General features: G+C 39.6%; 1 protein-coding gene across 1 annotated transcript in view; it reads right to left on the bottom strand.

Annotated features, from left to right (window-relative positions):
• lin7a (lin-7 homolog A (C. elegans)) overlaps positions 1-7,448 on the bottom strand; it is a 29,820-nt gene extending 22,372 nt beyond the window's left edge. The window contains exon 1 of the mRNA XM_061959636.1: positions 7,351-7,448. Within this exon, the coding sequence (XP_061815620.1) occupies positions 7,351-7,390 (40 nt within the window). The 5' untranslated portion in view covers positions 7,391-7,448. The remainder of the gene's footprint in view (positions 1-7,350) is intronic.
• Between the last annotated feature and the right edge of the window lie 7,128 nt (positions 7,449-14,576).

Genomic DNA, 14,576 nt, shown 5'->3' with positions numbered 1-14,576 from the left:
TATTTTATTTTGTGGTTTGAATTCGTTTTTGGAGCTGTCATTACACATTTATCAGTATTCACATTGGTCAGTAGGGGGCAGTAGGGCGTTTCTTCCCAATTTAATACTATCACTTGCACACCGGAAGTGTCTTGTCATTCTGATGAGCGCGACCAGTCTGTGAACAATTGAAACGTCCTGTGTGCTTTTTCCTCCTGTATAACAGGTTAGTTTTGGTGAATCAACTCACTAAATAATATCCATGTGATCTTTATAAGTTTAAGTACACATTCTGATGGTGGAGCCTAACTCTAAAGTGTTTGTGGGTTGTAGTTTGTAAATGAACACTGAAATTCAAGTATTTATTTTATTTATATATATATATATATATATATATATATATATATATATATATATATATATATATATATATATATATAGCTAGAATTCACTGAAAGTCAAGTATTTCTTATATATATATATATATATATATATATATATATATATATATATATATCTATCTTAACCACGCCCCCTCCCCACCCCCCACCCCCACCTCCCGAAATTGGAGGTCTCAAGGTTGGCAAGTATGGATAATGTTCCCCTTTAAGAACCACTGGATAGTACCTCATTGACTGCAGTTTTAGCTAACCTGATTTTAAAGTCAAACATGTTTTGTTTGAGATAAATTAGTGCAAGCGTTGTTCGGTAGCATCTGTGTTTTCAGCATTGCCAAACGACACACAAAAACGGTGCTTACATGACAGCGTAATTGTGCTCCAAAGCATAGCGCCTGGTAATAAGTGTCCCTTGTTGACACCGAGCTCCATAACTCTGCGGTAATGAAGACGGCTGGCGGCTGCCCGCCAGGCCTCTCGTTCGCGCCGCGAGGCTCAGATAGATAACCAAAAAAACTATAGACCAGGCGGTGTGAAAACAACGCGAATGCGGCGGCCGCTTATGTGATGGATTGTGTCAACATCCCAGGGTGGCTCTCCAGTCAACTGCACAGATTCCCAGCTCGGGATGCACTCCGCTCGGCGCTATTGTGCTCAAGTAGGTCATCAAATGCACTGCGGGACCAGGCATTGAATGCACCGTGACAGAAATAAATAAAAACACGACGTGGCTGCAGGGGATAGCGCTCACGAAATGACCACTGCGAGACATGTGACAGGCAGGAAGGAACAGAGAGGGTTCTGGTGCTGGTTCATCACAATCATTTCCTCAAACAGGAACAGGAAGAGGCGTGTTTGTCCTGACCTGACCCAACATTCCATGGAAAGTTTTCAATTTCTTCCTTAATGACACTCCCAGATGAAGACATGCAAACCAATGCCTAAGGACCCCCAGACTCAAACCTTGAAAAAAAACCCCAAAACATCTCTGCGTCCAATACGCTGAATAGAAATAGCGTGCAACTAATTTAATATTAGCAACATGGAAAGAAGCTGTACTAACTTTACCAACCTGGGGAACCTCACTCCATTCACATTGCACCAAAGCTTCATGTTTAATTCCTGAAGTTAAAGTTAAAGTTAAAGTACCAATGATTGTCACACACACACACACTATGTGTGGTGAAATTATACTCTGCATTTGACCCATCACCCTTGATCACCCCCTGGGAGGTGAGGGGAGCACTGAGTAGCAGCAGTGACCGCGCCCGTAAATCATTTTTGGTGATTTAACCCCCAATTCCAACCCTTGGTGCTGAGTGTCTACAACAAGCCGTGTCAGCATACCTACAGCCTTTTTCCCGGGGAACAGATGTTGAAGGATTATTTTAGGACTGTCACTGTAATAAGAAATATGGAAATTTTACGGTAAAATTCTGACTGAATGCCATTATTTGGTGTTTTTTTTTACACCAAATTAATATAAACTGAAAAACGGTACCATTATTATTATTTCGGTAAAATGTTGAGGACTAAACTGCCAGATCTATGGTCCTTGTTTTTACATAGCACGACTGTTATTACAGTAAAATTCTTACGAGTGAGTTGCCAGTTTTTCGCTTTAAAATTTTAGGGTCCTTCTTTTTACAGAGTTGGGATTTGACGATAAACGGTATTAATGATAAAACGCATTCACTACCGTTCACTTCCTGTTTTTTTGTCTACAACAGCCCGTTTAGGCAGGTAACTTGTAGAGCCTGACTCAATGGCACCCTCTGCTGGTTTCATATATGCATGCATCGTGATAAGGCTCTGGTCAAACCATACATGCCAACCCTCCCGAATTTCCCTGGAGACTCCCGAATTTCAGTGCCCCTCCCGAAAATCTCCCGGGACAACCACTCTCCCGAATTTCTCCCAATTTCCACCTGGACAACAATATTGGGGGCGTGCCTTAAAGGCACTGCCTTTAACGTCCTCTCTCACCTGAAAAGGAGACTATTATATATGTCTCCGTTATCCATAGGTTTATCTATAACCCATAAAGTAGGCAGGCACGGAGCTATCTCTCAGCATGTGTTTATTCCAGCCGGCACGTTAATACACTGACACACAACATCCGGATTCCCATCATGCATTGCTTCAAAACTACGGCAAGTAGTAATGTCCAAAAACATAACAGAGAGACGAAGCAGAAGAACGCAGAAGAGACAGTCATGGCGACGACGAGTAAGAAGAAGAAGTACGCTTGCAAGTTCCAAAATGATTGGAAAAAATAATTTCAGTTCATCCAGGACAGCTCGAAGGGGAAGGAGTATGCTGCCTGCACATTTTGTAGATCAGACTTCGCCATTGAACATGGTGCCCGAACGTTTATACTCTTTCATGAACGGATTATTATTATATATATATATAAGAAATTATTATATATATAAGAAATACCCCCATCTCCCGAATTCAGAGGTCTCAAGGTTGGCAAGTATGGGTCAAACTGCTTGTAAAAACAGCTTTTTTGTGCTAAATGAAGGCTGATAACTAACTAACAGCCCTTTTAGGCTGTGAACTAGTCAGATTTGAATCATTACGCCTTCTGCTGGTGGCTGCCAGTTTTAGATCTGCAAGTATCATAAACTTTGTCACACTGCCTGTTGTTAAAAACAGTTTTTTTTAGATAGAGCATGCTACTGACAAGTTGGAACCTCACTATGCTCCGAATCTTCCTGTTTATTTCCGGTTTGATTTTTCTACGACAGCCCGTTTAGGCAGGTATCTTGTTAGGCCTGACTCAATGATGCCCTCTGCTGGTTTCGTATCTGAATGCATCGTGATGAGGCTCTGGTCAAACTGCTTGTAAAAACAGTTTTTTTGTGTCAAATGAAGGCTGCTAACCAACTAACAGCCCGTTTAGGCTGCGAACTAGTCAGATTTGAATCATTACGCCCTCTGCTGGTGGCTGCCAGTTTCGGATCTGCAAGTATCATAAATGTTGTCAAGCTGCCTGTTGTTAAAAACTGTTTTTTTTTCCAGGTAGAGCATGCTACTGACAAGTTGGAACCTCACTATGCTCCGAATCTTCCTGTTTATTTCCGGTTTGATTTTTCTACGACAGCCCGTTTAGGCAGGTATCTTGTTAGGCCTGACTCAATGATGCCCTCTGCTGGTTTCGTATCTGAATGCATCGTGATGAGGCTTTGGTCTCACTGCCTGTAAAAACAACTGTTTTATGACAAATGAAGGCTGCTAACAAAATACAGCCCATTTAGGCTGCTAATTAGTCAGATTTGAGTTAATTACGCCCCCTTTAGATCTGCAAGTATCATAAAGGTTCCCTGTTGTTAAAAACTTTTTTCCCTTGTAACAAAGGCCACTGATAAGTTGGAACCCCACTCTGCGCCGAATCTTCCCTTGTATTGCCAATTTCGATATGTACAACAGCCCGTTTAGACAGGTAACTTGTTAGGCCTGACTCAATGATGCCCTCTGTTGGTTTCGTATCTTTCAACATGATGAGGCTCTGGTCACACTGCCAGCAAAACATTATTTTTTTTTTATGACGAATGAAAGCTGCTAACTAACTAACTGCCCGTTTAGGCTGCTAATTAGTCAGATTTTTGTCAATTACGCTCTCTGCTGGTGGCTGCCAGTTTTAGATCTGCAAGTATCATAAACCTTGCCTGTTACCAGAGGTGGGTAGAGTAGCCAGAAATTGTACTCAAGTAAGAGTACTGTTACTTTAGAGATTTATTACTCAAGTAAAAGTAAGGAGTAGTCACCCAAATATTTACTTGAGTAAAAGTAAAAAGTATGTTGTAAAAAAACTACTCAAGTACTGAGTAACTGATGAGTAACATACACACACACATCATATATATATATATATATATATATATATATATATATATATATATATATATATATATATATATATATATATATATATATATATATATACATACACACACACACATATATACATATATATATATATACACACACATATATATATATATATATATATATATATATATATATATATATATATACATACATTGATATATACAGTATATAATTTATATTTATTTTTTTTGCCGTTTTTGTTTACATGTTAATAGTGTTTTAATGAATATACATGCATGTTTAACACATATAGATTCCTTTCTTTCATGAAGACAAGAATATAAGTTGGTGTATTACCTGATTCTGATGACTTGCATTGATTGTAATCAGACAGTAGTGATGACAAACGTCCACGTTTTCAAATGGAGGAGAAAAAAAGTTCCTCCTTTCTGTCTAATACCACATGAAAGTGGTTGGTTTTTGGCATCTTATATGTCCAGCTTCCATATTCGTTTTTATACACTTTACAAGAAATACATTGGCGGCAAACTCCGTAGCTTGCTAGCTTGTTTGCGCAGGCTTTCGGAGACTCTTATTTTGAAAGCGCAGGCGCGATGGAGCGGCACTTTTATTGTGAAGACAGGAACTGTGCAGTCAGTCTTTAGGCTTTTGACGGGGTGTACGTTGAAATAAAAAATTGTCTTTTTTCCTTCACACTTTTGATTGATTGATTGGAACTTGTATTAGTAGATTGCACAGTACAGTACACATTCCGTACAATTGACCACTAAATGGTAACACCCCAATAAGTTTTTCAACTTGTTTAAGTCAGGTCATGTGACCGCCTGGCTCTGTTTGATTGGTCCAACGTCACCAGTGACTGCATCTGATTGGTGGAACGGAGTGAACGTCACCAGTGACTGTATTTGTTGAAACGCAGGCACTATGAAGGTCTGTCTGACAGACCAAAACAAACAAAGCGTGCATTAACAGATCGATAAAAATTAGTAGCGAGTAGCGAGCTGAATGTAGATAAAAGTAGCGGAGTAAAAGTAGCGTTTCTTCTCTATAAATATACTCAAGTAAAAGTAAAAGCATGTTGCATTAAAACTACTCTTAGAAGTACAATTTATCCCAAAAGTTACTCAAGTAGATGTAACTAATTTTTTCAGGTAACAAAGGCCACTGACAAGTTGGAACTTCATTTTGTACCGAATCTTCCAGTTTATTTCTCATTTTGACGTCTGCACCACAGCCCGTTTAGGCAGGTAACTTGTTTGGCCTAACTCAATGATGCCCCGCTGCTGGTTTTGTATCTGAATGCATCATGATGAGGTTCTGGTCACAATGCCTACAAAACTTTTTTTTTTATGACGGATGAAGGCTGCTAACTGAGAGCCCGTTTAGGCTGCTAACTAGTCAGGGCTGAATCAAATACGCCTTCTGCTGCCAGTTTTAGATCTGCGTGTATCATAAACCTTGTGTCACTGCCTGTTGTTAAACTGGTAACGGAGGCTTCTAACTAGTTGGAGCCTCACTCCTGTTTACTGCCTGTTTTTTTGTTGTTGACACCAGCCTGTTTAGGCGGGTAATTTGTTAGGCCTGACTCAGGTCTGGCTTTCATATCTGAATGCATCATGGGCTCTGATCACACTGCCTGTTAAAACGTTTTGTTTTTAAAGACGAATAAAGGCTAACTAAAAGAACAGCCCGTTTAGGCTGCTAACTAATCATTATGCCTATCTGTTGGTGGCTGCCAGTTTTAGATCTACCCTGCTTGTTGAAAACTGTTTTTCTTGTCAGGTAACAAAGGCCACTGACAAGTTGGAACCTCCCTCTGCACCGAATCGTGCCGTTAATTGCTGGTTTTGATGTCCACAACAGCCCCTTTAGGCAGCTAACGAGTTATACCTGACTCGATTACGTCCTCTGCTGGTTTACGAGGCTTTATTCACACGGTCTTTAAAATCGGCCATTTTCGGACAAACAAAAGCTGCTGACCAGTTGGAACCTCACTCTGCGACAAAGCTTCCCGTTAATTTCTGTTTTGATGCATACCACAGCCCGTTTAGGCTGCTGCTTAGTCAGGTCTGACTCAACACCGCCCTCTGCTTGCTGCTGCCTGTTTTTATCCGCATGTATTATAAACGGGCCCTGCGATGAGGTGGCGACTTGTCCAGGATGTACCCTGGATAAGGCTCCAGCCCCCCGTGACCCCGAGAGGGACACGCGGTAGAGAATGGGTGGATGGATGGATGGATGGATATTATAAACGCTATCACACTGCCTGCTAGCATGTCGGAACCTCACTCCGTTCACATTGCACCAAGTCATCCTGTTCGCGTCCTGTTCTGATGTCGACAACAACCCGTTTAGGTTGCTGACTTGTTAGGTCTGGATGAATCAGTGCACACGCTCTGCTAGTTGCTGTCTGTTTTACCTCTGCATGTGTCATATGAGGAAAAAACACATTTTTTTTCCCGCCTTTTTCCTGGAGGCGAAGGCGATGCGACGATTTTCCGGTGTCAGCTTGTGGTCATAAATGTATTTATAACTATATCTCAGATGACTGATACTGTCCGCGTTTGGTGCAGGGAATATATCTCTTTTCTGTGAGCTTATGGCCAACATCATATTTGAGCATGCACGCCACGTGGACGCAGTTTCACGTTGAAATGTGTGACAATAAAAATCACCAATTATCATAACTGATTTTAAATGGACCACATGTTTTGGGTTTGCGGTTGTAGTTTGCAACTCTAATGTTTGCACCCTGTCACACTTTAAACCGACATAGGCTGAAGCAGACATAACAATATTGTAGGAATAGTACTAGAATGGCTGCAGCCATGGTGGAATATGAAAGTTGCCTCCCATGACCTGCATGTGGATTGCAGTGAACGCGGTTTATTTTTTTTGCATAATAATCATTAGGATGAGTACTGATATTAAAAACGATGCAGGACGTGAACGCAACGCCGTGCACGGTCTATCGGCACACACATGAATGACGTTTCTTCTTCTTCTTCTTCTTCATCATCATCATGTGCAGTCCCGTCTGACGACGTGAGATTTGCATGAAACTGCGATGGATTGTGCTATAAAAAGGTGAGAATAGCAAGAAATGTGCCTTTACCTCGATCCAGACTGAGCGGCTGTTGGAGCACTGTCGCCATGACTGCTGTTTACTGGAGTCGACTCGCACTGGAGGGAAGCTGCAGCATCACACACACACACACACACACTGGGAGAGAGAGAGAGAGAGAGAGAGAGCGAGAGAGAGAGAGAGAGAGAGAGAGAGAGAGAGAGAGAGAGAGAGAGAGAGAGAGAGAATGAGCGAGCGAGAGATAATACACTCTACTACCTCCCAAGGCATATTTTTTCTTTTTTTTTAAATTTATTAAGTAAACACAACCACAAAGCACAAAATATCACTGCCATTAAATTCATTATTTTTTTCCAATTATTTTTTTGTTAATATAATAACAACACCAAAAATTACACAGCACAAAATTGCCCCTTTGTAGTTTTTTTAGTTAATATTTTTCCTGGAATTCTTGTGAATCAATCAATCAATCAATGTTTGTTTACGTATATAGCCCTAAATCACAAGTGTCTCAAAGGGCTGCACAAGCCACAACGACATCCTCGGTACAGAGCCCACATAAGGGCAAGGAAAAACTCACCCCAGTGGGACGTCGATGTGAATGACTATGAGAAACCTTGGAGTGGACCACATATGTGGGTACCCCCCCCCCTCTAGGGGAGACCGAAAGCAATGGAAGTCGAGTGGGTCTGACATAATATTGTGAAAGTCCAGTCCATAGTGGATCCAACATAATAGTGGGAGTCCAGTCCATAGTGGGGCCAGCAGGACACCATCCCGAGCGGAGATGTCCCAAAAAACAAAAAACATCACAGAGCACAGAATGACCCCTTAAAAATTTAAACACAAGATAAACATTTATTTTACAACAAAAAATACATTCACAGAGCACAAAATAATTTATAATAATTTATGTAATATAATGTGTATAATAATACGTATGTAGTTTTTTTATAGATTTTTTTTTCACTAATAAAATTCCCAGAGCACAAAAAGAGTCCTCAATCATTTAAAAAAACAATATTTAAAAGATAAATTACATTCACAAAGCGAAAACATAACTGATAATAATTTAAGTGTATTTGTATTTTTTTTCACTGTTGATTTGTAAAAAATAATATTAATAACTTAAAAAAAAACACACAATCAGTAAAGGGATGCTTCATAATTTATTTTCATTTAATTTTATTAAATATGTTTGAAAAAAATATATACATACACAGAGCACAAATTGACTTCTCAATCATTTTTTAATACAATTTTATGGAATAAAAAACAAAAATCACTCGGCACAAAATGACCCCTTTATATATTTTATTTTATTTCTTCCTTGAATTCTTTTCAATAAAAAAGACAATAATTACCAGAGCACAAAAATTCATTAAACATTTTGTAGAATAGAATTTACATTCCGGAGCACAATATAACGCCTAAAAAGGTTTTATGTATTTTTTTTCATATTTGTCACTGAAAAGCAAAACAAAAAAATCCAAGAGCAAAAAATTACTTTTATAATTTCTAATGTATTTATCGTTATTATTTTGAAATAAAATTACATTCACACAGCAAAGAATAACTGCTAATAATTTGTATGTATTTTTTTCATTGAGTATTTGGCAATAAAAACACAATATTAAAAATACTTTATTTAAAAATACAGTATTTATTCACAGACCACAAAAGTAATTATCAATATTTTTAAACAAAATTTAATATAGCTTTTTTTTGATTAAATAAAATCACAACACAAAAGTACACCTTCATAATTTTGATTAAATATTTTAAATAAAATTCACTGAGCAGAAAATAACCACTAAAACTAGTCATTTCTATTTTTTCCATGATACTAGGCATAATTAAATAATGTATCATTAAATTGTTTTCAACCTTTATTTTAAATTAAAAGTTACATTCCCAAAGCAGAAAAAAACCCCTAATAATTTGTATGTACAGTATTTGTATTTTCTTTTCATTGATTATACGTCATTTTTCATATATGTAAAAACTAAATTAATAGAGTACAGAATGACTTCTCGAGCATTCCTTGTGACATTTTATGGTTAATTTTGTGTTGAATAAGAAACTAAAAAAAATCAAAGAGCACAAAATGAACCGAGATTAAGTATTTATTGATCCATAGTACACATACAATGCCGCTGCCTGCATAAATATACTATATTTGTTCATGCATAAAGCCACAACAAACTCAATATTTATCCTGCCTTGCTGTGGAATGAAGAAGGGTCAGTGGAAGTACTGGGAACTAGTAGTTCCAAAACAAAAGGACATGTGCATTGTTGTTATTATTATCATTACTGATTGCAATGGCATTGATTTAAACTGGCAAAGCAAAAAGCAGCATGTCAGTGATTGCACCGTGGGAGGCTTCATCGTGCACATGCAGCTGTTGACCTCCTCGGCTGCACATCACGTGCATGTTTTCGCGTCGGCACGTGCAAAAAACTAAGTCGTACATAATCCATCTAACTATCAATCCATCCATGCAACCATCCATTCATGCATCCATGTATCCATGCATGCATGCACCCAAGCTTGGGTTGATTGCAGCCATCTTAAACTCTTTGGGATTAATCCTTCATGTTGTTGGCCTTCATGTACTTCACATCTGCTGCCTATAATGTAGTATTAGATATTGCTTTTTTATTTATTTAAAATAAATAGTATGAATTACCTGGAAAACTGCAGTGCACACATTTACAGTGAGATGCTGTGTATTTATTTCATATTTTAGCGAACTAACATTCACAACAACACGGATCAGCAAGAATGGCTGGGATTATTATTCCCGGTGATGATACTTGCTTGCCAGCTTGTTGCCAGGCAGATTAGTCGCCTCTGTTTCATTGGAGATGGTTCACACCACAGAGAATGGACGAGGAAAGTCGGCAAAAAAAAGGAAGCGGCACTTTGAGGAGAAGTCACTTAGCCTCTACTATTGATTGAATACCAAATACTTGTTTTTTGAGGGTGGTATTGCATCTTTTCTACAAAACCCAAAACCAGTGAAGTTGGTAGTTGTGTAAATGTTACATAAAAACAGAATACAATGATTTGCAAATTGTTTTCAACTTTTATTCAATTGAATGGACTGCAAAGACAAGATGTTTAATATTCGAACTGAAAAAAATTTTTTTTTGCAAATAATCATTAACTTAGAATTTAATGGCAGCAACACATTGCAAAAAAGTTGTCACAGGGGCATTTTTACCACTGTGTTACATGGCCTTTCCTTTTAACAACACTCAATAATTGTTTGGGAACTGAGGAGACCAATTTTTCAAGCTTTTCAGGTGGAATTCTTTCCCATTCTTGCTTGATGTACAGCTTAAGTTGTTCAACAGTCCGGGGGTCTCCGTTGTGGTATTTTAGGCTTCATAATGCACCACACATTTCCAATGGGAGACAGGCCTGGACTACAGGCAGGCCACTCTTTTACTATGAAGCTACGCTGTTGTAACACGTGGCTTGGCATTGTCTTGCTGAAATAAGCAGGGGCGTCCATGATAAAGTTGCTTGGATGGTAACATATGTTGCTCCAAAACCTGTATGTACCTTTCAGCATTAATGGTGCCTTCACAGATGTGTAAGTTACCCATGCCTTGGGCACTAATACACCCCCATACCATCACAGATGCTGGCTTTTGAACTTTGCGCCTATAACAATCCGGATGGTTCTTTTCCTCTTTGTTCCGGAGGACACGACGTCCACAGTTTCCCCCCAAAAAAATTGAAATGTGGACTCGTCAGACCACAGAACACTATTACACTTTGCATCAGTCCATCTTACATGAGCTCGGGCCCAGCGAAGCCGGCATCGTTTCTGGGTGTTGTTGATAAATGGCTTTCGCTTTGCATAGTAGAGTTTTAACTTGCACTTACAGATGTAGCGACAAACTGTAGTTACTGACAGTGGTTTTCTGAAGTGTTCCTGAGCCCACGTGGTGATATCCTTTACACACCGATGTCGGTTTTTGATGCAGTACCGCCTGAGTGATCGAAGGTCCGTAATATCATCGCTTACGTGCAGTGATTTCTCCAGAGTCTCTGAACATTTTTAATGATATTACAGATCTTAGATTGTGAAATCCCTAAATTCCTTGCAATAGCTCGTTGAGAAATGTTGTTCTTAAACTGTTCGACAATTTGCTCACACATTTGTTCACAAAGTGGTGACCCTCACCCCATCCTTGTTTGTGAATGACTGAGCATTTCATGGAAACTGCTTTTATACCCAATCATGGCACCCACCCGTTCCCAATTAGCCTGTTCACCTGTGGGATTTTCCAAATAAGTGTTTGATTAGCATTCCTTAACTTTCTCAGTCTTTTTTGCTACTTGTGCCAGCTTTTTTGAAACATGTTTCAGGCATCAAATTCCAAATGAGCTAATATTTTCAAAAAAATAAGTTTTCCAGTTCGAATGTTAAGTATCTTGTCTTTGCAGTCTATTCAATTGAATATAGGTTGAAAAGGATTTGCAAATCATTGTATTCTGTTTTTATTTACGATTCACACAACGTGCCAACTTCACTGGTTTTGGGGTTTGTAAATACTTGTTTTTTTAATTACATTTTTCATGACCCCTTGCTGAGGGTGATATTGCATCTTTTCTAATATGAAATCATTTTTGTCTTTTTTTATTCCACCTAAGACTTGAAAAGGACGGTCAAAAGTACTAATGTTTAAATATGGCGTTTTTTTAAGAAAAAGAAGGTCAACCGAATTTTTTCACCTGAGTTCCCTTTGCTGGATTAGTGTTGGTATTGCGGCACGTGCCTTCAATTATCAAATCATTACTATCTGTTTTTATTTGTCCGCTTAAGACTGAAAACATTATGATCAAAGTTAAATTACTAGTGATGAAAAAGCACACAAATAAAAGCAGAGTTTTCTCACCACAGCTCCCCCCTTGAGAAAAATAAATAAACAGCCTTTTTCATCACAGCTCCCTCTGCTGGATCAGGGGTGGTATTACAGCACTTGCCTTCAAATATCAAAACGTCAGTATCTGTTTTTATATGTCCACATAGGACTTAAAAATAATGATCAAAGTTATATTACATAAATATGTATGTTTTTGTTTTTTTTAAATGAAAAGAGACTTTTTCACCACAGCACACATGCTGGAAGGGCAGTGGCATTGCAGCGCTTGCTCCTAATATCCAATCAACACTATCGGTTTCTTTTTGTCTACTTAAGACTTCAAAAGGATAGTCAAAGTTGAAAAGTACTAGTGTATAAAAATGGCTTTTTGAAAAAATTTAAACAGACTATTTTTCACCACAGCTCCCTCTGTTGGATTAGAGGTGGTATTGCAGCACATGCCTTTTATTGACAAATCATTACTATCTGCTTCTTCTTGCCCACTTCCATCCATCCATTTTCTACCGCTTATTCCCTTCGGGGTCGCGGGGGGTGCTGGAGCCAATCTCAGCTACAATCGGGCGGAAGGCGGTGTACACCCTGGACAAGTCGCCACTTCATCGCAGGGCCAACACAGATAGACAGACAACATTCACACTCCCATCCACACACTAGGGCCAATTCAGTGTTGCCAATCAAGATTTGAAAAGAATGGTGAAAGTAGAAAAGTATAAATAGGGCTTTTTTGGAAAAAAAGCAAAACAGACTTTTTTCACCGCATCTCCCTCTGCTGGATCCGGTGTGGTATTGCAGCACGTGCCGCCGAATGTAAATTCCTCACCTCTCGGGCCTCACCACTACTATGAAATAATCTAGTTTTGCACTTTTCCGGAGTCTTCCCAGAGACTTATTCTATTATCGACATGATGGCCTCGCACAGCCGCAAGCAGATGTGAACTTCACATGCGGGTTTAGCCAAAGATTAGGGCAGCAATCCGTGGAGGCGGAGCTACAGAGTCAGAAAGTGGGATTAGTGTGGCGCGCTCTCAACGTCAAGCGAGGGCCAGGGGGTGGGATTGATTTTCTCTTTAAGAGGCCTAGAAAAAGAAACATTGCAGTAATCAATCAATCAATCAATCAATGTTTATTTATATAGCCCTAAATCACAAGTGTCTCAAAGGGCTGCACAAGCCACAACGACATCCTCGGTATAGCCCACATAAGGGCAAGGAAAAACTCACCCCAGTGGGACGTCGATGTGAATGACTATGAGAAACCGGAGAGGACCGCATATGTGGGTAACCCCCCCCCCTCTAGGGAGACCGAATGCAATCAAATCAAATCAACTTTATTTATATGGATGTCGAGTGGGTCTAACATAATATTGTGAGAGTCCAGTCCATAGTGGATCCAGCATAACAGTAAGAGTCCAGTCCACAGTGGGGTCAGCAGGAAACCATCCCGAGCGGAGACGGGTCAGCAGCGCAGAGATGTTCCCAACCAATATACAGGCGAGCGGTCCACCCCGGGTCCCGACCCCGGACAGCCAGCACCCCATCCATGGCCACCGGATCTGTGTGTCTTCCCCTCCACAAGGGATAGGGGGGAGCAGAGGAGAAAAGAAAAGAAACGGCAGATCAACTGGTCTAAAAAAAGGGGGGCTATTCAAAGGCTAGAGTATACAAATGAGTTTTGAGATGGGACTTAAATGTTTCTACTGAGGTAGCATCTCTAATTGTTACCGGGAGGGCATTCCATAGTGCTGGAGCCCGAATAGAAAACGCTCTACAGCCCGCAGACTTTTTTTGGGCTCTGGGAATCACTAATAAGCCGGAGTTCTTTGAACGCAGATTTCTTGCCGGGACATATGGTACAATACAATCGGTAAGATAGGCTGGAGCTAGACCGTGTAGTATTTTATACGTAAGTAGTAAAACCTTAAAGTCGCATCTTAAGTGCACAGGAAGCCAGTGCAGGTGAGCCAGTATAGGCGTAATATGATCAAACTTTCTTGTTCTTGTCAAAAGTCTAGCAGCCGCATTTTGTACCAACTGTAATCTTTTAATGCTAGACATAGGGAGACCCGAAAATAATACGTTACAGTAATCGAGACGAGACGTAACGAACGCATGAATAATGATCTCAGCGTCGCTAGTGGACAAAATGGAACGAATTTTAGCGATATTACGGAGATGAAAGAAGGCCGTTTTAGTAACACTCTTAATGTGTGACTCAAAGGAGAGAGTTGGGTCGAAGATAATACCCAGATTCTTTACTGAGTCGCTTTGTGTAATTGTTTGGTTGTCAAATGTTAAGGTGGTATTATCAAATAAATGTCGGTGTTTAGCAGGACCGATAATCAGCATTTCCGTT

The sequence above is a fragment of the Nerophis lumbriciformis genome, linkage group LG05 (assembly GCF_033978685.3).
Source record: "Nerophis lumbriciformis linkage group LG05, RoL_Nlum_v2.1, whole genome shotgun sequence".
Classification (NCBI taxonomy): Eukaryota; Metazoa; Chordata; class Actinopteri; order Syngnathiformes; family Syngnathidae; genus Nerophis; species Nerophis lumbriciformis.
Note: the sequence above shows the minus strand (reverse complement) of the source record. Positions and strands in the feature narration are given on the sequence as shown.